The sequence below is a fragment of the Pan paniscus genome, chromosome 19, assembly GCF_029289425.2.
Source record: "Pan paniscus chromosome 19, NHGRI_mPanPan1-v2.0_pri, whole genome shotgun sequence".
Taxonomy (NCBI): domain Eukaryota; kingdom Metazoa; phylum Chordata; class Mammalia; order Primates; family Hominidae; genus Pan; species Pan paniscus.
This window is the reverse complement of record NC_073268.2, coordinates 79,720,411-79,748,018: the sequence shown is the minus strand read 5'-3', so window position 1 is coordinate 79,748,018 and position 27,608 is coordinate 79,720,411. Positions and strand designations below refer to the sequence as shown.

The 27,608-nt window shown below is 43.1% G+C and overlaps 1 protein-coding gene and 1 non-coding gene across 3 annotated transcripts in view; one reads left to right on the top strand and one right to left on the bottom strand.

Annotated features, from left to right (window-relative positions):
* DCAF7 (DDB1 and CUL4 associated factor 7) overlaps positions 1 to 27,484 on the bottom strand; it is a 45,483-nt gene extending 17,999 nt beyond the window's left edge. For both annotated transcript variants that reach the window (XR_610621.4, XM_003811334.5), the window contains exon 1: positions 25,297 to 27,484. Coding sequence is in view for 1 of the 2 variants with exons in the window: in XM_003811334.5 (XP_003811382.1) it covers positions 25,297 to 25,434 (138 nt within the window). In the remaining variant the exon portion in view is untranslated. The remainder of the gene's footprint in view (positions 1 to 25,296) is intronic.
* Positions 2,935 to 3,038, top strand: LOC112437727 (U6 spliceosomal RNA). The gene has a single exon (XR_003026270.1). It is a non-coding gene; the product is annotated as a U6 spliceosomal RNA (small nuclear RNA).
* Positions 27,485 to 27,608: the final 124 nt, after the last annotated feature.

Here is a 27,608-nt window from a genome sequence, read left to right as displayed (position 1 = left end):
GAAGGGTCTTCACCATTTTGGCCAGTCTAGTCTCGAACTCTTGACCTCAGGTGATCCACACGCCTCGGCCTCCCAAAGTGCTAGGATTATAGGCGTGAGCTACAGCTCCCGAACAAGGTTTGCTTTTTTACATATGAACGTCTGACTCTTCCAGCATCATTGGTTGAGAATTCTTTCTCCTTTGCATTACCTTGACCCCTTTATTGAAAATCAGTTGACCATGTATTTATTCATCTATTTCTGGACTCTATTCTGTTCCATTATTTATTTGCCTGTTTGCTAGTAGGCAAACTGTCTTGATTATAGTAGCTTTCTAGTAAGTTCTAAAATCAGATAGTGAGTTCTCCAACTTTGTTCTTCTGTTTCAAAATTGTTTTGCTATTCTCTACTTTTGCTTTTCCATGTACATTTTACAATCAGCTTGTCGAATTTTACAAAAGGCCTGCTGAGATTCTGATTGGGATTGTGTTGAATCTATTGAGCAGTTTGGGGAGAACTGACATCTTACAATATTAAGTCTTCCAACGCATAAACATAGCACATTTCTCCATTAATTTAGGCCTTTTTTAAGTTCTTTTTTTTGAGACAGAGTCTCGCTCTAGCAACCAAGCTGGAGTGCAGTGGCACGATCTTGGCTCACTGCAACCTCTGCCTCCCATGTTCAAGTGATTCTCATGCCTTAGCTGGGACTACAGGTGCGCACCACCACGCCCAGGCAATTTTTGTATTTTTAGTAGAGATGGGGTTTTGCCATGTCGGCTAGGCTGATTGCTAACTCCTGGCCTCAAGTGATCTGCCTGTCTTGCCCTCTCAGGGTGCTGATATTACAGGCGTGAACCACTACGCCCGGCTGCCTTAATTTCTTTCAGCAATGTTTTAAAGTTTTCAGTGTACTTCTTATGATTCTTTCATTAATTTTATTTCTTTATTTCTTTTTCTGAGACTGAGTCTCGCTCTGTCGCCTCAGCTGGAGTGTAGGGGCATGATCTCCGCTTACTGAAACCTCTGTCTCCCAGGTTCAAGCAATTCTCCTGCCTCAGCCTCCCATGTTGCTGGAATTATAGGCGTGCGTGACCACGCCTGGCTAATTTTTATTTTTATTTTTTGTATTTTTTAGTAGAGACAGGGTTTCACCATGTTGGCCAGGCTGGTCTCAAACTCCTGACCTCAAGTGATCTGCCCATCTCAGCCTGACAGAGTTCTGGGATTACTGGCATGAGCTACTGCGCCTGGCCCATTAACTTGATTTCTACATAAGTTTTATGCTATTATAAATGAAACTGTGTTTTGTTTATTATTTTTAAGATAGGATCTTGCTTGTCACCCAGGGTGGAGTGTAGTGGCTCAATCACAGCTCACTACAGCCTTGACTTCCCAGGCTCAAGTGATCCTACCACCTCAGCCTCCCAAGTAGCTGGGACTACAGGTACAAGCCACTGTACCCAGCTAATTTTTGTATTTTTTGTAGAGACAGGGTTTTGCCATGTTGCCCAGGCTGGTCTTGAACTCCTGGGCTCAAGTGATCCACCCACTCTGGCCTCCCAGTATGCTGGGCTTACACATATGAGCCACTGTGCTTGACCGTGAAACTGTTTTAAATTCCATTTCCAATTGTTCATTGGTACTGTATATAGAAATACAACTGATTTTTGTACATTAATCTTGGCTTCTATAACTTTGCTACATTAGTTATTAGTTTTAGTAGCTTTTTTGTAGATTCCTAAGGATTTTTCTACGTATATTCATAGATCTTGTCATCCATGTTTAACTCTTAAAAATCCATATGACTAAGTCTAAATATTCATTTTATGGAGCACTCACAGACTTTCAACAATCATATAATTGTTAGGGGAGTTAACATATAAAGATGTAAAAGGAGACAAAACCCAGTGTCCTAAAACACTTAAGATAGCAATGCAAGTAATGTCACAAGGTAATACATGATTGGCTTCTTATTTATGACACAGATAATAATCGATAACAATTGAGAGGAAACAGCAATAATTCAAATGGGGCACCTGAGGAAAAAAGTAAGCATCTGAGCAGAGTCTTCAAAGGAGAATAGGAAGGATCTGGGTAGGCAAATAGGAAAGGGAAGGGCATCCCAGGTAGGTAGAACAGAAGGTCACACATACAAAGGTGGCAAACTAAATGACCCATTTGATAGCAGCAAGCAGGCCTGTTTGAGAGAGCCATGTGGGAGTGCAGCGGAGATGCGGCTGGGAAGGTGTGCTGAGGGTAGGCTGGAAGGCACCAAAAGCAACCTTCACCTTCCCCCGATGAAGGTGTCTGAGAAGACAGTGGTATGATTACAAGGCCTCTGAGGACCACACATCTGGTAGTGCTGGGCAGGACAGACTGGATCAAGGAGGTGGCTGGAGGCAGGGAGCCCAGAGGGGAACAGGAGAAAAATTAAGGGATAGTGAGAATGGCAAGGGATAACCAGGAATGGCCACAAGAGGGACTGTGACCAAATGAACAGTTTTTACATGGAACTAAAAAGTTGACATTCTGACCTTTGCAGAATTTTTTTTTTTTTTTTTTTTTTTGAGACGGATTTTCACTCTTGTCACCCAGGCTGGAGTGCAATGGCGCAATCTTGGTTCACTGCTACCTCAGCCTCTCAGGTTTAAGCGATTCTCCTGCCTCAGCCTCCCAAGTAGCTGGGATTACAGGCAGATGCCACTGTACCCAGCTAATTTTTTTTTGTATTTTTCGTAGAGATGGGGTTTCACCATGTCGGTCAGGCTGCTCTCAAGCTCCTGATCTCAGGTGATCCACCCGCCTTGGCCTCCCAAAGTGCTGGGATTACAGGCATAAGCCACCACGCCCAGCCAGAAAATATTACATAAAGAAGGAAGATTCTAGATGAAATGTGGAATTTTTGGTATCAGCCTTTGTGGAGGAGAAACGGGAAAAAAAACCCAGATGAGAGTGCTTGCTTCAGCAGCACACACACTCAAATCGGAACTATACAAAGGTTAGCATGGCCCCTGCACAAGGATGACACGGAAATTTGTAAAGTGTTCTGTATTTTCACAAAGGATAAATGCTTGGGGCAATGGATACCCAATTTTCCAAGTTGTGATTATTATGTTTTGCATGCCTATACCAAAATAGATACACCTATTATGTACCCACACAACAACAACAATAACAACAAAAACATGAAAGGCTAAATTCTGAGGCTCATTGGGCAGAATAAAGAATAAACCTCTGAGGCTGGGTGTGGTGGCTCACACCTGTAGTCTCAGCACTTTGGGAGGCCAAGGTGGGTGGATGGCTTGAGCCCAGGAATTCGAGACCAGTCTGGGCAACATGGTGAAACCTCATCTCTACAAAAAATACAAAAATTAGCCGGGTGTGGTAGCGCATGCCTGTAGTCCCAGCTAATTGGGAAGCTGAGGTGGGAGGATGGTTTGAGCCTAGGAGGTAGAGGTTGCAGTGAGCTGAGATCACGCCACTACACTGCAGCCTGGGGAACAGAGCGAGGCCTTGTCTCAGAAAAACAAAGAAAAAAGAATAAGTCTCTGATGTAGATTGTGAGCCAGATATTTATATATTCATTCAAGAAGTATTTAGTAGACAGCTCTTAGGAGTCAGGCACTGTTTTAAGTGCTGTGGATACACCAGGGAGCATGAAACCCCAAATCCCTCTCTAACTTTGCAGATAACACTGTGAAGTTCGACTGGAAGAGAAAATGTCTTTCAAGTGATCAGAGATTTCCTCCCAAGCTTCAAATATCTGATCTTGTGAGCATTTGACACTTGGGATCTTCTTAGCCTAACAAGACTTTCTACCACCCAGCCCTAACTTACCTTATACTCCACCTTCATTTATCTAGTCACTGCTTCCCATCCCTTTCCTTACACTTCCCTCTATACCTGTAAAATCCTCATACATCCTTTCCACTGACCCAAATCCTGCCCAATGTTAATACAGCACAGTGGAATTGGGCTTCTAGGGCTTCCCACTTAACCACCTGCTAGCTGTAAGACTTTGGACATGTTACTTAACTCTGCTCATCTTGTTTCCCAATCTGTAAAGTGAGGATATTCACAGTACCTACCTTGAGTTGTATGTAACAGCTCTACGTAGAACTGTCTTACTCAATATATGAGCTTTGAATATTATGACATCTTGCCTCCTTCATAAGACATTCACAGTCTTCCTGGTCCAGTGCTCTTTCTTTCAGTGCTTATCTCTACCATCTGTTTGGTGACTAATCCCATAGTGCCTCATGAAAGCACTGACATTACTGTCTTATGCTATTTCACTTAGTAAATGCCTTAAATATAGGCCTGTGTCTTACTTCTGCTTGTACTGCCTACAGCAATGGTTTTCCAACTTAGCTATCAGACTTGCCTGAAGAGGTTTACATTCCTAGGCCTTCAACTCCAGCCTAAGATTCTGATTCAGTAAGTGTCAAGTGAGGCCCAGGACTCTCTATTCTTAGGAATTCACCACCCCTGGTGATGTGATTTCAGCAAAGTTTGACAATCTCTGAAAAATAGTACCTAACCTAAGAGAGAAGTCAGGAAATAGCTGAGATTCTATCTTTCCTTGACCTTCTCAATGCTTTCAGAAGAGGTAATGACTTAAATTTTTAATTTGAATTCAAGAAAAAAGCCATCCTCATTTTTCAGAAAAGGCTCGTGAAATTCAAGTCCTGACGTAATTTTTAAAAATGATTTTCCCCAATTAGAAAATTAAAACTTTTTCTTTATAAAAAATACTGCCCCCCAACACACAAAAAATTAAAATTAAAATCCCACCACATAAAGATAACCATTCATTTTCTTTTTTCCCATGGTTCTTTATAGTTTTTAAGTATTTTTAAGCATTACAGAAGTAATTTATACTAACTGTAAATAATTAAGGTACTAAGTATAGAGAATTAAAAGTACAAGTCCCTCTTTCAATGCTACCCCATCCCTCTATACCAGTAATTGCCATTTGGTTTGATATAACTACTTCCAGATCTTGCCTACAGATTTACAGATACAAATTTTCTTTACATAAATATAATTATACTATTCTGCAACTCACTTCCTTTACACAATATATCAATTTTCTTTTCTTTTTTTTTTTTTGAGATGGAGACTCACTTTGTCGCCCAGACTGCAATGCAGTGGCACGATCTTGGCTCACTACAACCTCCACTTCCTGGGCTCAAGTGATTCTCTTGCCTCAGCCTCCTGAGTAGCTGGGATTACAGGCACCCGCCATCGCACCTGGCTAATTTTTGTATTTTTAGTAGAGACAGGGCTTCACCATGTTGGCCAGGCTGGTCTTGAACTTCTGACCTCAAGTGATCTACCAGCCTCGGCTTCCCAAAGTGCTGGGATTACAGGCGTGAGCCACCGTGCCTGGCCATCTTTTCTCTTTTCAAAAAATTTTAAAATTTTTTCCAATCATATTCTGCATGACAGTTTTCTTTTTCATGCTGGTGCCAATACAAATAAATCTGTCTAATTGTCACAACTGTATAGCATTCCACAAGATAGCCAAATTACAATGTATTTAATCCCAAAAGACAGTTAGACTACTTCCCATTTTCCCTATGAAAAACAATGCCTCAATATATATCCTAATCATGTTTTTCTGCACTAGTAAGTTATTTCTATAGAGCAGAGCACTACTTTCTGAATTGCCTTGCAATTTACACTCTTACCACCTAACTATGCAAACGCCTGTTTCCCTACACCCTCCCTCACAAGGGAAGAGGAGGCTTCCCTATCAAGGATATATATGAGAGGACCAGTATCTAGGAGGCAAAGAATATAATAAACATTTTTCCTATCTTTTTTTTTCTTTTTTTTTTGAGACGGAGTCTCACTGTTGCCCAGGCTGGAGTGCAGTGGCACAATCTCAGCTCACTGCAACCTCCGCTTCCCAGGTTCAAGCGATTCTTGTGCCTCAGCCTCCCGAGTAGCTGGGATTACAGGTGCATACCACCACGCCTGGCTAATTTTTCCATATTTTGTAGAGACAGGGTTTTGCTGCGTTGCCCAGGCTGGTCTGGAACTCCTGAGCTCAAGCAATCTGCCTGCATTGGCCTCCCAAAGTGCTGGGATTAGAGGTGTGAGCCATCACGCCTTGCCTTTCCTATCATTTCTGTCAGCTGTTAGGCTGATGTGACCAACATCCCTGTAATGAATCACCCTCCCCACCAGTAATGTTTAACCCACTGTAGTACACACACTTGACATAGCTGGTGCTTCCCAGTTTCTCTTACCAAAGTACTTGGAAAAAGACATCTAGACCAGGTGTGGTGGCTCACACCTGTAATCCCAGCACTTTGGGAGGTTGAGGCAGGCAGCTTACCTGAGGTCAGAAGTTCAAGACCAGCCTGGCCAACATGGTGAAAGCCCGTCTCTACAAAAAATACAAAGATTAGCCAAGCGTGGTGGTGCACACCTGTAATCCCAGCTTCTCAGAAGGCTGAGGCAGGAGAATCGCTTGAACCCGGGAGGCAGAATTTGCAGTGAGCCAAGATTGTACTACTGCACCCCAGCCTGAGCAACAGAGTGAGACCCCATCTCAAAACAAAAACAGAAACAAAAACAAAAAGACATCTAGACTATTTAAAAATAAAAAGGTACATTTGTTACTCAGAGGTCAGATAGTATTGGCTCCTAAATATCTGACCAAGATTTGAGACACCTTAGAATTAAACAAAAACAAAAACAAAAAACCACCAAAGTGGTATATATGAAGCCATGACTGTGGATGGTGCTGCTATGTGAGAGTGCACGGCCTGGAGATCAGGCCTGGTGGTACTGTTGGAATTTGCAGGGCAGCTTAAAAACTATGCCTGCTTGGTCCCCACCCTCTGAAGGTTCTGATTTACTAGGTCTGGGCATGAGCTTTTTTTTTTTTTTTTTTCCTTAAAGTAGAGCTCCATAGGTTATTCCAACACACCCTATAAGAAAGAGGACTGGTAGGTTAAAGCCAAAAATGGGGACACCCTAGAGGACATCTTTGGGAGAATAATCTACCTAGGCCAAGACCCCACTATCTGAGCATTCCACGCCTATAAGATGACCCTCTTCTCTCCTAGATCAGTGCTTCTCAACCATGGACCACAGCTCTATGTTAGAATCCTCTGGGAACTTAAACATATCCCAACAAATTAGGTTTAGTAACATCCCAGACCACTAAAACCAGAATTTCTGGTAATGGGACACAGGCTTTGGTATCTATTAAAGCTCCCAGTGACATCAAATAATAGCCAAGGTTGAGAATTAATGTGCTAGATTGACACAGGTGTTTGAACTGGTTGGACTTCTGAGCTAACCGATTCACTCCTAAGCATTTGGAATTAAGACCCAAAAGCTATCTAGTTTTAGCCTGGAAGGCAAAAGGCAGGAAAACGGCCACAGACGCAGCGTGCATGGAGCTGCAGGGAAAGCTGGCATACATAGCTAGTGAGAATGACAAGCATGCAAGAAAAGAGGCAGAAAAGAGACATGTATTGTTAGGTGGGGCAGGGTGTGAGACAACAGCTTTCCACTGGCCGGGTCCAGTCCCATGAGAGGCCTGAGGCTCATTCTTGCCTTCGGATTCTCCAACTCCCTTGAATGAAAACCTCCCTTTCCTTCAACTACCTTGAGTGGGTTTCTGTTTCTTGCAAGCAACGAACATTAAGCCAAGAAAATAACAAAAACAGAGACGGTTTCTGTTAATGACAGAGATCAACTAAGCTAGCTTTCACGTATTTCAGTGTAAAATTTAAAGCGCCTGAGTTTAATGTTAGGTTGGTGCAAAGGTAATTGTGTTGTGTTTTTTTGCCATCATAAGTGATGGCCAAAACTGCAATTACCTTTGCACTAACCTAATATAACTGATAACCAAAGCAAAGACTAAGAACTTTCTACATATAGTACCCCGAAGAAAATGCAAAGCTTCTCTGGAATACCTTAGGGCATGCCCAATTCTACCATGTATCTTTCTACATCCAAAATCAGACCTGGGCACGGTGGCTCACTCTTGTAATCCCAGCACTTTGGGAGGCTGAGGCGGGTGGATCACTTGAGGTCAGGAGTTCGAGGCCAGCCTGGCTCTACTAAAAATACAAAAATTAGCCGGGTGAGGTGGTGCATGCCTGTAGTCCCAGTTACTTGGGAGGCTGAGGCAGGAGAATCGCTTGAACCCAGGAGGTGGAGGTTATGGTGAGCTGAGATCACGCCACTGCACTCCAGCCTGGGCGACAGAGCGAGACTCCATCTCAAAAAACAAAAACAATAACAAAACAAAATCAGGGTGAAGTTTCAGGGTACATGCTATATTTAAGAAGGATGCCAGGCTGGGTGCGGTGGCTCATGACTATAATCCCAACACCCTGGGATGCCAAGGCCGGAGGATTGCTTGAGCCCAGGAGGAATTTGAGACCAGCCTGGGCAACCTGACAAAATCCCATCTCTGTAAGAAGTAAAAAAAATTAGCCAGGTGTGGTTGCACGGGCCTGTAGTCCCAGTTACTCAGGAGGCTGAGGTGGGAGGACCACCTGAATCCAGAAAGTCAAGGCTGTAGTGAGCTGTGATTGTGCCACCGCACTCCAGCCTGGGCAACAAAGTGAGACCCTGTCTTGCGGGGGAAAAAAAATAAGGACGCCAAATAAAATCTCATGTACTGTTACAAAACAATGTAAGCTTTGCCTACAACTAGAGTTTAGTATGTTGTGTACTTTATAATATTTCTGACCAGATATTCATCTCTTTCCAAAATTGATTGTGTTTTCTTCAACATTTCAAGATTGTACTACTTACAATAGACAGTCCTGGCCCACCTGAATGTTCTAATCACACAGCCTAGTTTCTCTTTCCAAAGAATACATTGTGTTTGCACAAGTGTGTGTTTTAGCCTCAGCCAAACTGACACTGGCTCTTCCGCTCCAAATTGCCAACCAAATATTGAGAGGAATTACAATTGGCTCTCATGTTGTTCAATTTTTTTTTGTTCAGATATCCATTTAAATTTAATGATGAAAGAAAATATAAGTTCTCTCTGAATATGCATATAATACAGAGTAAAAGAGTAAAGCCTCCCATCTGCTTATTGACCCTCACAAATCCTTACTGATGCTGTTTGGTGTGCATCTTTCCAAATACTTCTCCATGTATTTGTGTGTCGTTTTTTCTTTTTTTAAAAAAGCATAAATAGGTGCTAGGTGCAGTGGCTCACACCTGTAATCCCAGCACTTTGGGAGACTGAGAAGGGAGTATCACTTGAGCCCAGTAGTTTGAGACCAGCCTGGGCAACATAATGAGACCTCATCTGTTTAAAAAAGAAAGAAAGAAAGAAAAAAGCATAAATAGACTTGCATCATAAAATGTATTCTGCAACTTTTTTTTTGAGACAAGGTCTCATTCTGTCACCCAAACTGCAGAGCGGTGGCATGATCACAGCTCACTGCAGCCTTGACCTCCCAGGCTCAGGCGATCCTCCTGCTTCAGCCTCTTAAGGAGCTGGGACCACAGGTACACACACATCACACCTAGCTAATTTTTGAATTGTCTGTAGAGATAGGGTCTCCCTCGAACTCCTGGGCTCAAACAATCCTCCCGCCCTGGCCTCCCATATTGCTGGGATTACCAGTGTCAGCCACCGTTGTCAGCTGTATTCTGCAATTTGCTTTTAACAATAATCTTAGAAGATCTTCAGTACAAATAGCTCTCCTTTCCCTCATTCTTCTATAGCAGATTATGGTAAGCACACCATAATTTATTTAACTATTCAGTTGTTTTGGTTATGTCCCATTGTTTGCTAATACAATACTACTATACTTTTGCTAATACTACTACTCTTACTCATTTATTTTTGTATGTGTGTGCAAATGTTTTTATTGGACAGATTCTATAAGTGTAACTGTTGGTTTTTTTTTTTGAGACAGAGTCTCGCTCTTTTGCCCAGGCTGGAGTGCAGTGGCGCCATCTCTGCTCACTCTAAGTCCCGCCTCCCGGGTTCACGCCATTCTCCTGCCTCAGCCTCCCGAGTAGCTGGGACTACAGGCGCCTACCACCACGCCTGGCTAATTTTTTTGTATTTTTAGTAGAGACGGGGTTTCACAGTGTTAGCCAGGATGGTCTCGATCTCCTGACCTCATGATCCGCCCACCTCGGCCTCCCAAAGTGCTGGGATTTTCGTTTTGTTTTTGAGACGGAGTCTCGCTCTCTCGCCCAGGCTGGAGTGCAGTGGTGTAATCTTGGCTCATTGCAACTTCTGCCTCCTGGGTTCAAGTGATTCTCCTGCCTCAGTTTCCTGAGTAGCTAGGATTATAGGTGCACACCACCATGCCCAGCTAATTTTTGTATTTTTAGTAGAGACAGGGTTTCGCCATGTTGATCAGGCTGGTCTCGAACTCCTGACCTCAAGTGATTTGCCTACCTAGGCCTTCCGAAGTGCTGAGATTACAGGTGTGAGCCACTGCACCTGGCCAGAGGCTGAGTATATTTGTTCACTGACTACCTTTACTTTTGAATAACAATAATCATTAATAACGGAGCACTTACATGGACCAAGTATAAGCATTATTAATGCTTTACACACATCATCTCATTTAATCCTCTCAACACTGCCATGAGGTAGGTACTATTATTCTTTCCACTTTCAGTAAAGAATGTTGAGTTAAATATCTTGCCCAATATCACAAAGCTCCATTTTTAAATTATTATTATTTATTATTTTTTTGAGACAGAGTTTTGCTCTTGTTGCCCAGGCTGGAGTGCAATGGTGCGATCTCGGCTCACCACAACTTCTACCTCCCGGGTTCAAGTGATTCTCCTGCCTCAGTAGCTAGGATTATAGGCGTGCACCATCACACCCAGCTAATTTTTGTATTTTTAGTAGAGATGGGGTTTCTCCGTGGTGGTCAAGCTGGTCTCCAACTCCCAACCCTAGGTGATCCACCCACCTCAGCCTCCCAAAGTGCTGGGATTACAGGCGTGAGCCACCACGCCCGGCCACAAAGCTCTATTTTAAATACAGGCAGTCCCATCCCACAACCCAAACTCTTCACCATTACATGGAAATCACCAGCTTAGAACATTTGTCCAGTTTTTCTACTGGGTTGTGGATATCTCTTTCTTACTGATTTGTAAGGACTTTCTCTCTCTCTTTTTCTAAGAGATGGGGTCTCACTCTCACCCAGGCTGGAACGCAGTGGCATGATCATAGCTTACCACAGCCTCCAATTACTGGCCTCAAGCAATCCTGACACCTTGGTCCTCCCAAAGTGCTGGGAATTATAGGCATGAGCCACTGAGCCCAACTCCTCATCTAGATTCGTGACTGTACTGTTACAAATTGTTAGTAGCACTCTCATTCTTTAAACTCCTCATCCCCTAACACCGCATTTCCGCCTATGCCCATAGGAAGGATGAGTTTTTGCCCCAGTCCCCCATGGAGGGAATACTGAGCGTGGGAGTTCTGCTCTTCTGTCCCCACCACTCACTAGCTCCTCCGGTGGGGGAAGAATTGCTGAAGTGATTGGCTGAAGCCTGAGACAGGTGCATGGGCCTGACCACTCTACAGTCAGACATGTCCCATGGCTCTCTGGCTCTGGCTTATCCTGCTCCTACATGGACAGGCAAATTGGCCTCCTCAGAATGGGCCTGACCATCCTCCGCTCCAGCTTCTCTGAACCTACAACTGGGTAGGAGAGGTCAGATTGGGTCTGTCCTTGAGTCAGAGGTAGAAAAGCAGAAAGTTTCACTGAGGCTTCAAGGCCAAACTGCATTTTCCCCACTTAGTTCACCAGGGAGCAGCACCACATTAGTGGTTCTTGTTCGGTTATTAATAAAATGATGCTAGGTTTCCCCTTTGGCTACTATTATTTGTATATAATTTCCTTGATAAGACTCCAGTGGAAAAAGAGGTGAGTGCTAGAATTTAGATACCAGAGTTCTAGCCTGAACCCCTTACCATTATATCCTCTAACATTTTCTTGTCCATTTTTACAAGTTTTATCTACTTTGATGACATTCCAATTGGGTTTATTACATTCTTTAAATGTACTTTTAGATTATAAGAGGATTATAAAGTGTATCACATCATATAAAATCAAACAAAACACAGGTGTGTGTGTATATGTGTGTGTGTGTGTGTATATATATATAAAGTTAACATCCCTCTATGTCATCCCCAAGATATCACATAATTTGTTGTGTGTTGCTTCTACTTTCTTCTATATGGTCAAACATATATACATTAAGAGTAAAGTTTTCCCTCAACTTTTAGAAAAAGGAAATTCTAGAGCCAAGGCTATGAATCTCTATTAATTTGACAAAATAATGGGCATCCCTCAGAGCAATATGAAGATCCAAATCATTCTTTTAATCTATGTACCGGGATTCCCCCAGTGCTGTACACTGTTTCTCTTACTTGCCGCTACTTATTTTTATTTTTTATTATTTATTTGAGACAGAATCTCACTCTGTCGCCCAAGCTGGAGTGCAGTGGCACGATCTCAGCTCACTGCAACCTCCACCTCCTGGGTTCAAGTGATCCTCCCATCTCAGCCTCCCGAGTAGCTGAGACTAGAGGTGCCCACCACCATGCTAGGCTAAATTTTTATTTTTTATTTTTTGTTTTTATAGAGATGGGATTTCACCAGGTTGCCCAGGCTGATTTCAAACTCCTGAGCTCCAGGGATTACAGGCATGAGCCACCACGCCCAGCCACCACTACTTATTTATATGCCTTTGTACATATGTGTTTATGAACTGCTGTATTTTTTTCTGGAGGCCAATGTCCTAACAGTGGGATTTCTGTATTAGAAAGTATGTGCATTTTAAATTTTAATAGACACCAACTTACTTTTCAAATAGACTGTAGCAACTAACATTCTTAGCAGCAGTATGTAAAGGTGTTCATTTCTCCATACTGTCAACAGCACTAGAAGCAATAACTTAATTTTTATAAATTTAAAAGGGAAAGATGATATCACAATTCTCATTTCCCTTAACTACCTGTGAGGTTCAGCATTTTTCCTGTTTACTGATCACTTGCATTTCCTCTCCTATGAACTAGATATTCATACCCTTTGTCCATTTTTCTATTGCATTGAGTATTAGCTACTATTGTCTGTCATGTTTTGAAAATATTTTCCGCCGGGCAGGGCTCGGTGGCTTATGCCCGTTATCCCACTATTTTGGGAAGCTAAGGTGGGAGGATTGCTGAGCCCAGAGTTCAAGACCAGCCTGGGCAACATGGCGAGATCCCATCTCTACAAAAAATAAAAATAACTAGCCAGGCAGGGTGGTGCGCGTCTGTAATTCTAGCAACTTGGGAGGCTGAGGTGGAAGAATCTCTTGAGCCTGAGAGGTTGAGGCTGCAGTGAGCTGTGAATTGTGCCACTGTACTCCAGCCCAGCTCACGGAGCAAGACAGTGTCTCAAAAGAAAAAAAAAGAAAAGAAAAGAAAATATTTTCTGCAGTATTTGGTTTTTTGTTCTTGTGCATATTCTCACTCATAGGTGGGAACTGAACAATGAGAACACATGGACACAGGAAGGGGAACATCACACTCTGGGGACTGTTGTGGGGTGGGGGGAGGGGGGAGGGATAGCATTGGGAGATATACCTAATGCTAGATGACGAGTTAGTGGGTGCAGCGCACCAGCATGGCACGTGTATACATATGTAACTAACCTGCACATTGTGCACATGTACCCTAAAACTTAAAGTATAATAATAATAATAATAAATAAAAAAAGAAAATATTTTCTGCTGTCTTTTGACTTTGTCCATGGCATATCTTTCACAGAGAAATGTTTTATTTGTATGTACTATAGAATCTGCCAATCTTTTCCTTTGTTGACTCTGGAATTAATTAATGAGTGTCCCTGCGCACCCCCACTGCCTCATGACAAATTTCCTGATCAACTTTCTAATATTGTCTGTGGACTTTCCTTTATAATTAGACGTTTGATCTGGAATTAGTTTTCATCATACACTGTGAATTAGGGGTTCTAAATTTTTCTGCTAGATGAACAACTGTGCCATACGATGTAATCTTTTACCCAGTGAATTACAGTTCTATCTTATCACATATTTCACATTTATATACAATAAAGTTGTCTTTGAAATATTCTATTCAGTTCCACCTATCTCTCTGGCTATAATTATATCAATTCCAGTATGTTTATTCTAATCTGGTAGGGTAAGTGTTCCTCTGTTTTTCAACATGTTCTTTTTCCCCCTAAGTTTTTATTTTTATTTTTGGACACTGACATACATTTATTCTGAACACTCTGGAGACAGACAGTACTCCAGTTCTGGCCCTCCTTTACCCCTTATATGACTTTGGGCAAGCCACTTAGCATATAGCTGGGCTTCAGGTTCCTCACCTTCCTGTAAGTTTTGATATGTAGTATTTTTTTTTCCAATCAGTTGATTTCAACTTAAAAAAATTTTTTTTCTAAATACAGAGTTTTGGTAAATTGGGTTATTGTTTAAAGTGAATTTTCTGTTGAATGCAAAGCTCTCTATACTTATAACACATTATTTTCTTCTTTCGAGATGGGGTCTCACTCTGTCACCCAGACTGAAGTACAGTGGCTCGATCTAGGCTCACTGCAAGCCACTGCCTTCTGGGCTCAAGCGATCCTCCCACCTCACCCTCCCAAGTAGCTAAAACCACAGGCATGGTGCCACCACATCTGGCTATTTTTTATATTTTGATAGAGATGGAGTTTCACCATGTTGCCCAGGCTGATCTCAAACTCCTGGGCTCAATGATCTGCCAGCCTCAGCCTCCCAAAGCGCTGGGATTACAGGTGTGAGCAAACTGTAATTTTCTAATCCTCTATATCCTTGTTTTGTCTAATTCACTTAACAATTTCCAACATATGAACCAAATTCTCCCTATATTTAAAAAATTTTTGCTTTCTATTTAAATGCTATACTATTAGATATGTAAAGACTTATCACTTTTTATTCTCAGTCGGTTGTACTTTTCTTTCTTATTTTTTGAGATAGAGTCTTGCTCTGTTGCCCAGGCTGGAGTGCAGTGGCGTGATCTCAGCTCACTGCAACCTCCGCCTCCCGGGTTCAAGTCATTCTCCTGCCTCAGCCTCCCAAGTAGCTGGGATTACAGGCACACACCACCACACCCAACTAATTTTTGTATTTTGAATAGAGACAAGGTTTCACCATGTTGGCCAGGCTGGTCTTGAACTCTTGACCTCGAGTGATCTGACTGCCTCAGCCTCCCAAAGTGCTGGGATTACAGGCATGAGCCACTGCACCCAGCCTGTAGTGGGGATTACAGGTGTGAGCCATCACGCCCAGCCTGTATGTTTAACATGTAAAATATTTCCTTTTGTTTCAACATTTTTGCCTTGAATTTTATCTGATGTTAATATTATCATGCCTGACTTCTTCTCTATAAAAAGAACTGCTTCTTGCTACTATATGCCTAGTGTTTCTTCATTCATTCCTTTCTGTTTATTCCTCTTTCTGAAGTTCTACTAAGATTTAATTTTTATTAATGTTAGTTTTTTTATTACTAACTTTCTTACTAGGTAATACATACACAAGGCCCAAATTTTGAAAGGCATAAAAGCAATTACAGTACAAATTAGAGCCCCTACATCCCAGTCCCTTTCCCTGGAGAAATCAATATTATCAATTTCTTGTGTATCCCTTCTACACACAACCACATATGGGTGTACATATGTATATGCATATGCTTTTAAAAAACACAGGTGTTTACTCTTCTACATATTTTTCCACCGAATATTTATTTTAAAATATTCCATATCAGTACATGAAAAGCTAGCTCGTTCTTTTAACAGCTGCATGGAGGTAGCATAATTTATTCAACAATTTCCCTAATATTTTCATATTTTTCTCTTACAAATAATGCTAAAATGAATATCCTTGCACTTTAGTCATTTCAACCACATGAGTATAGCTGTAGGATGAATTACCGCTAGCGGAACTACCAGGTGGAAAATAATGCCAATTTAAATTTTGATAGCAACTGCATGGGAAAGCTACACATACGTGTATACACACACACACAGTAGATTACCACGGTTTTTTATTTTTCCTAATCCAGCTGAAACTCCATTTTTTTTTTTTCTTATGAGGTTCAGTTCTTCATACGTTCAAGAATCATTTACATATCCTTTCTGGAAACTCTTCCTATCTATTTCTCTTTTTCTACTGGGTGACTGGTCTCCTGGTGATTTGCAGATCTTTATATGCAGTTATTAAGGGATTTGTTCTTTGTCTAGGACGTTACATGTATTTTTTCAGTTTGTCACTTATCTTTTGACTTTGGTTTTGTTACAGAGATTTTATTTTTATATAGTTTACTTCTACTTTCATGGCTTTCTCACACCAAGATTCTCCCGTGTTTTACAGTTATATGTTTACATTCTTCCATTTATCTGGAATTCTGGTACAAGGTTTTTTTTTCTTTGAGACGGAGTCCCACTCTGTTGCTCAGGCTGGAGTGCAATGGTGCCATCTCGGCTCACTGCAATCTCCGCCTCCTGGGTTCAAGCGATTCTCCTGCCTCAGCTTCCCGAGTAGCTGGGATTACAGGCGCCTGCCACCACGCCCGGCTACTTTTTGCATTTTTAGTAGAGACAGGGTTTCACCATGCTGACCAGACTGGTCTCAAACTCCTGACCTTAGGCGATCCGCCCGCCTCGGCCTCCCAAAGTGCTGGGATTACAGGTGTGAGCCACTGCACCCGGCTGGTACAAAGCTTAAGGTAGAGATCCAATTTTTTTTTCTGGTTTCAATACCAATTATTAAAATATATATATATATGGAGTCTCACACTGTCACCCGGGCTGGAGTGCAATGATGCGATCTTGGCTCACTGCAACCTCCACCTCCTGGGTTCCAGTGATTCTCCTGCCTCAGCCTCCCAAGTAGCTAGGATTACAGGTGCCCACCACCATGCCTGGCTAATTTTTCGTATTTTTAGTAGCGACGGGCTTTCACTATGTTGGCCAGGCTGGTCTCGAACTCCTGACCTCGTGATCTGCCTGCCCCCGCCTCCCAAAGTGCTGGAATTACAGGCGTGAGCCACTGCGCCTGGCCTTAAAAATATTTTTTCTTCATTTCCTATCACCTTTAGCACAGACTACATTTCTTTTTGTATTCTGAGTTCATTTCTAGACTCTGTTTATACATCAGTTCTTACAGTATCTAAAGATCTTATTTATTATATCTTTGCATTATGTTTTAATATCCATCATTAGTCCACCTTTTCAGAAGTTTTTTGACAATGTGTGCATGTTTGTAAAATTTATCTGTAGAAACATTCAGTTTGCCTGGTTCTAAAAAACAATTATTAAAAATCTGGAGTATTTTTGGCCAGGTATGGTGGCCTATGCCTGTAATCCCAGCACTTTGGGTTGGGCAGGCAGGAGGACTGTTTGAGGTCAGGAGCTCAAGACCAGTCTGAGCAACATAGTGAGACACCTACTGATTAAGCCCAGGAGTTTGAGGTTACAGTGAGTTATACTCACACTACTGCACTCTAGCCTGGGCGACAGAGCGAGACCCTGTCTCCAGAAAAAACAACTGTGGTATTTTAAACAGGGATCACATTAAGTTTAGGGACACTGACATCTTTAGGATACCAAGCTTTACTATACAAGAAAAGAGAATACCTTCCCATTTTTCAAGTATTGTTTTGTGTTCCCCAGCATTATTATTTCCACATAAACCTTACATATGCCTAAGTATATCCCCAAGTATTTATAGCAGCACAATCTACAGTACTTGTACATTCCTAGACATTGCTCCACGGCCTTCTGTCATCAAATGTAGCTAGCCTAATTTCTTTTCCCCTCTTAAAGAAGACTTGATCATTTTGCCTGGGTGTCCAAATAATTCTTTCTTCATCCTTAAAACACAGAAATGTTCCTAGGGATGCCAGGCTCTGTGCCAGGCCTGTAGTCCCAGCACTTTGGGAGACTGAGGTTAGTGGATCACTTGAGCCCACAGTTTGAGACCAGCCTGGGCAACATGGCAAAACCCTGCCTCTACAAGAAATACAAAAATTAGCTGGGCGTGGTGGTGTGTACCTGTAGTCTCAGCTACTCGGGAGGCAGAGGTGGGACAATCGATTAAGCCTAGGAGGTCAAGAGTGCAGTGAGCTGGGATCATGCCTCTGCACCCAGCCTGGGCAACAGAGTGAGACACTGTCTCAAAACAAAGCAAAACACACGAAAAATAAGATAAATTTTTTAAAAAAGAAATTTTCCTAGGAAATGTTGCAGTGCCAACTGTTCAGTGCCAATTTTTCTTGAGATACAATTTGAACTTATCACTTCAAATCTTTACTTCTAAGTTCTTCTTTAACCATATATTTGAGTTTGTTTCATTTCTTTGGTCCTCTTCTTGAGGGACACCAATTATACTTATGTCAGATCTCTTTTACTTTCTGCATCTATTATGTTCTTATTGTTTTCTTCGATTTCATTTTTCAATCTGTCCTCCCTAACCTTTACTGTTTTCAGCACTGTGTGTTCATCTTTATTCTGTTTCTTTCTTTTTTTTTTTTTTTTTGACAGTCTCACTTCATCACCCAGGCTGGAGTACAGTGGCATGATCTCGGCTCACTGCAACCTCCTCTTCCCAGGTTCAAGCAAGTCTCCTGCCTCAGTGTCCCAAGTAGCTGGGATTACAGGAGTGAACCACTGTGCCCAGCCTTTATTCTGTTTCCAATGTGGCTTTTAATCCTGTGATAATTTTAGTTTTCTCTTCCACTGCTTTCCTGTGTGCTCTGCCAGCTGATGTTACATTTTCTCTTTGCCATGCCTTATTTCACCCAATCCTCTATATCTCTGCTTGAAGTTCTGTATTTTCTTAAGTTCTTTGAACTCACAGTGGTAGGACTGGCAATTATTTTTCAACCAAGCTAAAAACATCTTTTTAGTATGGGTACTTTATCTGCCACTTATTTTCCATTTCCCCCCATCCTTTCTAATAGCATCTTTCTACAGCTACTGTGCTGATTCCATTTGTTTTGTTTTTTTGGTTTTGAGATGGGGGTCTCGCTCTGTCACCCCAGCGGGAGTTCAGTGGCAAGATCTTGGCTCACTGCAGCCTTGACCTCCTGGGCTCAAGTGATCCTTCCACCTCAGCCTCCTGAGTAGCTGGGACTACAGGTGCATGCTACCACTCCCAGCTAATTTGTTTTTTCTTTTGAGATGGAGTTTCACTCTGTCGCCCAGGCTGGTGCAGTGGCACAATCTTGGCTCACCACACCTCCGCCTCCCAGGTTCAAGTGATTCTCCTGCCTCAGCCTCCCAAGTAGCTTGGATTACAGGCACGCACCACCACATCTGGCTAATTTTTATATTTTTAGTAGAGCCGGGGTTTCACCATGTTGGTCAGGCTGGTCTCAAACTCCTGACCTCGTGATCCGCCAGCCTCAGCCTCCCAAAGTGCTGGGATTACAGGCATGAGCCACTGCGCCCGTCTCTGATTTATTTTTTCTTTTTGAAACAGAGTCTTGCTCTGTTGCCTAGGCTGGAGTGCAGTGGCACAATCTCTGCTCACTGCAACTTCTGCCTCCCAGGTTCAAACTATTCTCCTGCCTCAGCCTCCCAAGTAGCTAGGATTACAGGCATGCGCCACCATGTCTGGCTAATTTTGTATTTTTAGTAGAGACAGGGTTTCTCCATGTTGGTCAGGCTGGTCTTGAACTCCCAACCTCAGGTGATCTGCCCGCATTCACCTCCCAAAGTGCAGGGATTACAGGCATGAGCCACTGCGCCTGGCCATATTCCACTTTAACACACACAGTCCTAGTGCAGAAGATGAAGGTGAATGTGTGTATGTATATGTAATTTTTAAAATAAGCTCCCAAGTTATCCAAATCAACATAACACTCCAGTCACTGGAACATTTTCCCACAATTGTTAATAAAACAAAAATCGGCTAACACAATATTCTGAGAATATACACTAGCTTTTCTTGGTCTTTTCTATTTGCTTTCTCTTCAAGCCTCTTCCTGACTGATTACCAAGGACGAGTGCCTGCAGGTACCCAAGGTCCTGCCCTATTAAACTTTAAGATGAATTCTGGCACAGCACATCTTTGGCTCGTGGCTCAGAGGCTGACCAGAGAGCTTTGGCAGCAAGACCGTAGGCAAGCCAGGCTACCTACAGAGCATAGATTCACTCCTTGTTCAAGTGACAGCATCTCCAATAAGTCTATGTGAACAAGATTAGGACAAAAAGCAATAAAGTAGCATTTTTTTTTAAGCATTATCACTTTTATCCAGTGGTCACAACAGGGAATGAGTCCTCTCACTGTCTAGAAAAAGGAGGAAGTTAAAACCGGAAGAGTTTTATGTCTTAAATTCCCCTGCTGACAGTCTTGACAGGGACTCGTGGAACACTGCAACGTTCTAAATATCTATCAAAAGTACTGATGTGTACCAAAACACATTGTGTTTACTCCTGCCAATCTCACACCTACTAACAAAGCCACAGACGGTTCCCCAGTATCATCATTGTGCCTAAAACACATGAGTATGTGCTCAATACACACCGGCTAAATTAATGAGCAAATGAATGATAATCCTGAAGGGCTACCGCAAATACCAAGATGAAAAATTAAATACCTGAGTCGAAATAATTATGCATCAAACATATAAAGTAATTGTATTAAAAACCTCAGAGGAATCAACACAGGCTGGCGAGGTGAGTACCCATCCCAGTGTTTCAAGTACAAGGTGGTCATGCCACCCAGACTCACTACTAGGATTCTCCAAAAAGCATCAGATATACCTACAGTCTCTCCTCAGAACCTCAAAAATACTCTCTGGATGCTAAATCTTAGAGCACAAGTAGTCAGTTAAATATTGGGGCAAACTAAATCCCAATCACGCTGCCATCTTTATCAAAACCAACCCTGAAACATGCACTTAAGTGGAACAGAAGCCCAGGAACTGCTACCCAGCTTTTCCCAATAAAAGAGGGGAAATAACACCTGGGCCTAAAGACCAAACATATTGTCAAAACACAGGAGAAATGCCAAATTCTTATATCTGACTTACGTAGGTAAGCCAGGTAGAACAAGAGAAAATGGATTTAAACTAGAAAATTACACTACTTGGAGTCTGACTATAAGAATCTGCTAGACTACAAAATGAGTTGGGTTGAAAGAGATAAGGGAATTTTTCCCCCAGAGTCTTTAAAAGGCAGAGAATGAAATAATGACCTTTTCAGCTACCTTTCTGACCTCTTATTCCTGAATCCTTTCTGGAAAATACAAGTTAAATTTACTAAACAGCCATATAATTCTCTTTGGTTATATTTCAATTACAGGTACAGTAATGATAATAATTAAATAACAGCTAACATCTCTATATGGCTTATTCCACGCCGGGTGGAGTTCCTAAGTCCATTACATACATTAACTCATTTAATCTTTGAACAAGGTAGATGTTATTATTTATTGCCCTAATTTTACAGATGAGGAAACTGAGACACAGAGGATAACTTGCCCAAGGCAATACAAAACTGGGAAGTGGCAGGACTTAGATAACCTAGGCTAATCACAGAGCTTTTTTCATGGGTGAACTTGGATGGAAGGGCAGAACCAATGTTTAAGAGCATGCAGACACAAAAAGATCAGATTCTCGCCTCTGGCCAACAGATGCCAAGGTAGCTCCAGGGCCATGTTCTGAGAGTGCCATCTGGACCACTCAACCACTAGTGTGTCTGTCACCTATCTCCAAGTCTGTTAACTTCAGGGGTGGAGCCCAGGAATGTGCAGCTCCCTCAGGATTCTCACACACTAAAATTTAGAGAACCTGTTGCTCCAACACCAATCTTGCTGTATCCCTCAAGAGACCACAACAAAAGAAGGTAGAAACATAATAACCAATAATGAGGCTGTTTTTTGAGACAGGGTCTGGCTCTGTCGCCCAGGCTGGAGTGCAGTGGCGTGATCTTGGCTCACTATAACCTCTGCCTCCTGAGCTTAAACCATCCTCCTACCTCAGCTCCCCAAGTAGCTGGTACTACAGGCAGATGCCACCATACCTGGCTAATTTTTTAATGTTTTTGTAGAGTCAGGGTTTCTCCATCTTGCCCAGGTTGGTATCAAACTCCCGGGCTCAAGCGATTCTCCCATCTCAGCCTCCCAAAGTGCTAGGATTACAGGTGTGAGCCACCACACCCAGCCCTATAATGGGGCTTTTAATTCCAGGTGTAGTTGATAGAATCTGTTTCTTTACTCTGCAACAATTCCCAAATTTATTCACATGAAGGAACACCTGGAAGTCAATTTCTTAAACTGTTGATAGACTTAATTCTATGGATCAACTAGGAACAATTTTACGTTAGGAAAACATAATTATGCTAATGCAAATTTTTAAAAATTATAACCATGTTTTCTTAGTGAATGTCTCCACACTAAAAAGATGACCACTTCTAGCCTTTTTCATCAGTGTTAATTTGCTGTGTCCATTTTACTTTATCCTCTGCTGGTGATCACTATCCATGGCAAGCAGGAACTAATGGTCCAAAAATTCCAACCAATATTTCTAAAGTTCCTCCAAATTATGAAGTTGACCACCTCTTTGGCAGGGCTTCTCACAAACTTAGCCTGCGAAATCACTTTAAGGCAGGATTTGCTGCTCACCAACCACTACACATACTTCTCTCTTGCAGGATTTCTTAACTTGGGGTCTGTGAACTTGAATTGGAAAATTACGCCCATATTTCCATTAACCTCTAGCTAAATTTTTTTGTTTCCTTCAATTACAAATGGGGTCAGGTGCTCACAGTGGCATGAGTGTCTGTGACTTTGCCAGCAAGAGAAATATTTTTTCCCACCACAGTGCAGTTGTTAAGCATCTTGAAATGCTGTTTACCCTTGTCACCACTTCAAAATTACATTAATAATTACAGTGGGTGGTGTAAATCAATAAGTTAATTTATTAAAAGTACATATGACTACATCACCACTTTTAAAAACATGTTGTTTATATCTGTAGTGCAACATAAATGGTTTCTTTTGTAATTCTATGTGTTTTATGCATTTGAAAACATAACTATGAGAAGGGGTCTGTTGGTATCAGATGACCATGGCACACAGAATTTAAGAACCCTGATCTACTGATAGGTGAAGGCACAAAAATGATTTTAAGACAGCGCATTGCCTACATCATGTGAGTTAAGATATAGTTAACTGCTAATGCTGTTGATAGTGGGGTTATTAGTTTGCATTTCACTGCTAAGCCATGCTACCTGTGTGCCTGGCACAAAGAGGAAGCTCCAGATAGTTGTTAAATGCAAGGACAAACTGGGGTAGAGTTCCTGCAACAGCAGTTTGACTACTCCACTGATCCTACCAAGCAGCCTAACTGTGGTTCAGTTTCTCCTCTCTGGGGAATAGGAGTAACTATTGCTTACCCAACGACCCTGGAAAAACTTACAAGAAAAAACATTAATTTGTGTAAAAAGACTTAAGCCCTTTGAAAGACATACTTTTTTATTTTCCACGTGTATCTTTAAACAATAGTTCTAGTGGTCTTAATTTTATTAACACGGTGTCCACATCAGAATTGTGAATCCCATTCCCAGTTCTGCTGTCCACTATGGGCCATAAGGAAGAAAGAAGCAACAGAGGAAATAAAGCTCTATCTCGCCCGGGCAATGGGTGGACTTAAAGATCAGTGCACATTCCTTGGATTTGTTTGTAAATTGTTCATGTATGTGTAATGTCTGGACAATGAGAATCCATAGCTTTCATCAGCTTCTCAAAGTGGACTCCAAAGAAGACCTACTCTAGAGAAACAAATGTGCTCCTGAAAAACTGTAAACAAACTGTGAAATGTTCAAATTTCTTTTTTACAAGACCCTCACATGTAAACCGGAACCCCTTCCGTACAGCAAACTGTGGGTCACAGATAATAAAACAGGCCTGTGCAACATCTCACAGCTAGTCAATAACCAGACAGGACCCACTCCTAGACCACCTGGTATTTTCCCCCCTACATCAGCCTTGTCACTGAACAGTTTTCTTCTTCTTTTTTTTTTGAGACAGAGTCTCACTCTGTCGCCCAGGCTGGAGTGCAGTGGCGCCATCTCGGCTCACTGCAACCTCCGCCTCCCAGGTTCAAGCAATTCTCCAGCCTCAGACTTCCGAGTAGCTGGGACTACAGGAGCACTAAGCTACGCCCGGCTTTTTTTTTTTTTTTTTTTTTTTTTTTTTTTTTTTTTGTATTTTAGTAGAGACGGGGTTTCACCGTGTTACCCAGGCTGGTCGCGAACTCCTGAGCTCAGGTAATCCGCCCGCCTCGGCCTCCCAAAGTCCTGGGATTACAGGCGTGAGCCACCGCGCCCGGCCAGTTTTACTCTTCTTAAATCTGATGTTCATGGCATAAAGCAGGAGTAGTGGCTTTAAATATCACTAGCCACAGCTTTCAGTTGCTCTGATCGCTATCATTCACAACTTTGAGTAAAAGGAAGAAAAGAAAGAAAATTCTTCCAACTGACTTATTCAACTTTCAAAAATGAGTTTATGTTGCAATGCCAGTTTAAAAGCTCCCCTACTACACCGTGCTTCTATAAAGGATTCTCAAATTGATGTATGTCCAGCAAGACTTACTACTAAAGGTCACACAACTGTACTAGCACGAAACAAGCCAAGAGATAAGGCCCTGTCATCCTTCTGTGTTCAGGAAACAACGGCGGGATCATGCCACAGGCCAAGATTTCCAAAGAGATTGCTTTAGAGAGAATGGATATCAGGAAGCAAGAGCAACAGTAATTCTGGCAGAAGGGCTAGGATCCATGAGTACCCGGGGGGTGGGAGTAGGGGGCGGGGAAGCTTGTACAATAGATCGTCTTAATAGAAATCTAGTGTGGCCAGGAGTGCACGACCACCAATAGAAGCGCCTGCATTTTCTTTCACAGCTATCACTCCCACTTCCCTTCCCCGCCCACCAACGAAAGCAATGCGGCAGGAGTGGAGAGCACGGGAGGAATAAATGGAGTATCTTTGGGGCGTAAACCCGGTTTTAAGACCTGTTTCCACCCCGAAATAGCTGCCTGACCCAGGCAAGTCACAAAACCGTGCCTCAGTTTCCCCACTACACTGCCGACTACACAAGAATGCTGCCTGGATTAAAGGAGACAGACTACGAGTACGAAACCTTCAGCACAGGGCCAGACAGAGGAACCGCTCCGTGGCCCTAGGGCGAGTCCGCAAGAGGGTTCTGGGGCCTGGGCTCCGGCCCGGAAAGGGCGCTCCCGGGGCCCGCTCCCCGCCAGCTGGGTTCCGAGCCCCTGCCCGGCCCACCTTGTTGTTGTACTCCTCCACGAAGCTGCCCAGCGCCAAGCGAAAGCGCTTATCGGGCCGCACACTCCAGTTCATCGCGTAGACTGTCCAGGGCGCTTCATACTTGTAGATCTCCTTCCGTTTGCCGTGCAGGGACATGGTGGCCACGGGGCCGCAGTACGGGCCGGGTCAACAGTGGGCTGCGGCGGGCGGGGAGCCGGGCCTGAGATCTGTGGGTCCGAAGGGAGGAGAGGAAGGGGCGGGCAGGAACGGCCTAACCCGGAAGCGGGGATGCGGCGACAAACAACGACGACGGCCGAGCCCGACCCCTAGTTTCAAACCAGCTTGGGCACAGACGACAACCACCTTCCGTTTTGGGACGCCGCCCCGCCCTCTCGGAACGGAAGCCGCCAGACCCCCGCAGCGGCACCGGCCGTTGGTTGCCTGACACGTCCTTTCGAAAGGATTCTTTCTTCTCATTGGTTATTGCGGCCGTAGCGTCTGAAATCTCCTCGCTATTGGGTTAAATGTTTGTCATTGCAACTACTCGCCCCGCCCAACTCTCGGAGGCAGGAGCTTTGGCAGCCCCAAAGGTCATTGGTTGGCCAAGATGTCAGTCAGGCAGATAACGGCGCAGTGCAGGTGGTGGGGGCGTGGGTGGCCTGGAGGCGAGCGTGCTGGAGCAGCGGGCCTCCAAGTTCTAGGCCAAGTCTCTGAGAGTGAAATCGTCTGTGACCTGCGCTGACTTCCCCTCCGCTGCTGCTGTTCTGAGCGGCTTCTCCACGCTGTTAAGTAAAAGTACAATTCTGCCTTAGTGGAAGAACTACTGACTTTCGCGGGACAGAGCCCTGCGGCCTGGCAGCCTGGCCTGCGCCTAACGGGTACCACTTTCCCGCCCCCTCTCTTCCCAGGGCCCTTTTAACCCGAAAGCTGCTCTCTCCGTGCCTCAGGGACAGGCTTCGGGCGCGCAGATGCGCTCAGGGCCAGGCCAGCTTGAGTCAGGCCCTCCCGCGCTTTCCTGCAGGATCTAGAAATGTCCCCGAATTCTGGGGTAGGCACCGACCCGACCAGCTTGGCTCTGTTTTTGTCAGTTCCCATCCTGTACCCTCCCCGCCGTGGATCCCAACGCAAATGCTAATCCAGCCCCAAAGGTATCTGTGCCTGTGAGTTTGAAAAGGGGAAGGGCCAGAGACCAAATGACACCTTTATATAAATGATTTCCAATTCTCAGCTTTCATCAAAATTGAAGGAGGTTTGTATTGAATTGTTGGATGATAACATTAAATACTTTTTTTTTTTTTAAAGACAGGGTCTTGCCCTGTCACCCAGGCTGGAGTGCACTGGTGTGATAAGGGCTCACTGTAGCCTGGACTGCGTAGGTTCAAACGATTCCCCCACTTTAGCCTCTGGAGTAGCTGGAACCACAGACATTTGCCACCACACCTAGCTATTTTTAAATTATTATTTGTAGAGATGAGATCTCTCCATGTTGCCCAGGCTGATCTCGAACTCCTGGGCTCAAGCGATCCTCCCACATCAGCATCCTAAAGTACTGGGATTACAGGCTTGAGCCACCATTCTGGGCACTAAATATAATTTTTAATGATAAATGATTTTTCCACCTCCCAGGTTCAAGTGATTCTCCTGCTTCAGCCTCCCGAGTAGCTGAGATTACAGGGGTGCACCACCACGGCCAGCTAATTTTTGTATTTTTAGTAGAGACGGGGTTTCACCATGTTGGCCATTCTGGTGTCGAACTCCTGACCTCAAATGATCTTCCAGCCTTGGCCTCCCAAAGTGTTGGGATTACAGGCGTGAGCCACTGCATCTGGCCAAGAAATCCTCTTTTTTTTAAAATTTTATTTTATTTTTGAGACGGAGTCTCACTCTGTCGCCCGGGCTGTAGTGCAGTGGCACTATCTCGGCTCACTGCAACCTCTGCCTTTAGGGTTCAAGTGATTCTCTTGCTTCAGCCTCCTGAGTAGCTGGGATTACAGGCGCCCGCCACCATGCCCAGCTAAAGGAAATCCCCTGTAAAGAGGAAAGTTTAAAAAAAAATTTAAAAAGGAAAGAAAAAGAAGTACAAAATTCGCGGTACCTTGTCTTATTCTAATAAAAAATAATGATATTTATCCACAGATATAGGAACTAACGGGGGGAGGAAATTTTCTCTTTTATGACGTATATTTCCAATAAAATTTTAGTTTTTATTAGAAAATTGAATATATATTTATGTTGTTTTGAACAACTGTACTACTAATAGATGTAACCCTTAAAGCCTTATTAAGGTTACAAAAATTAATTTTAAAATGTCAATTAATTTATACACATTC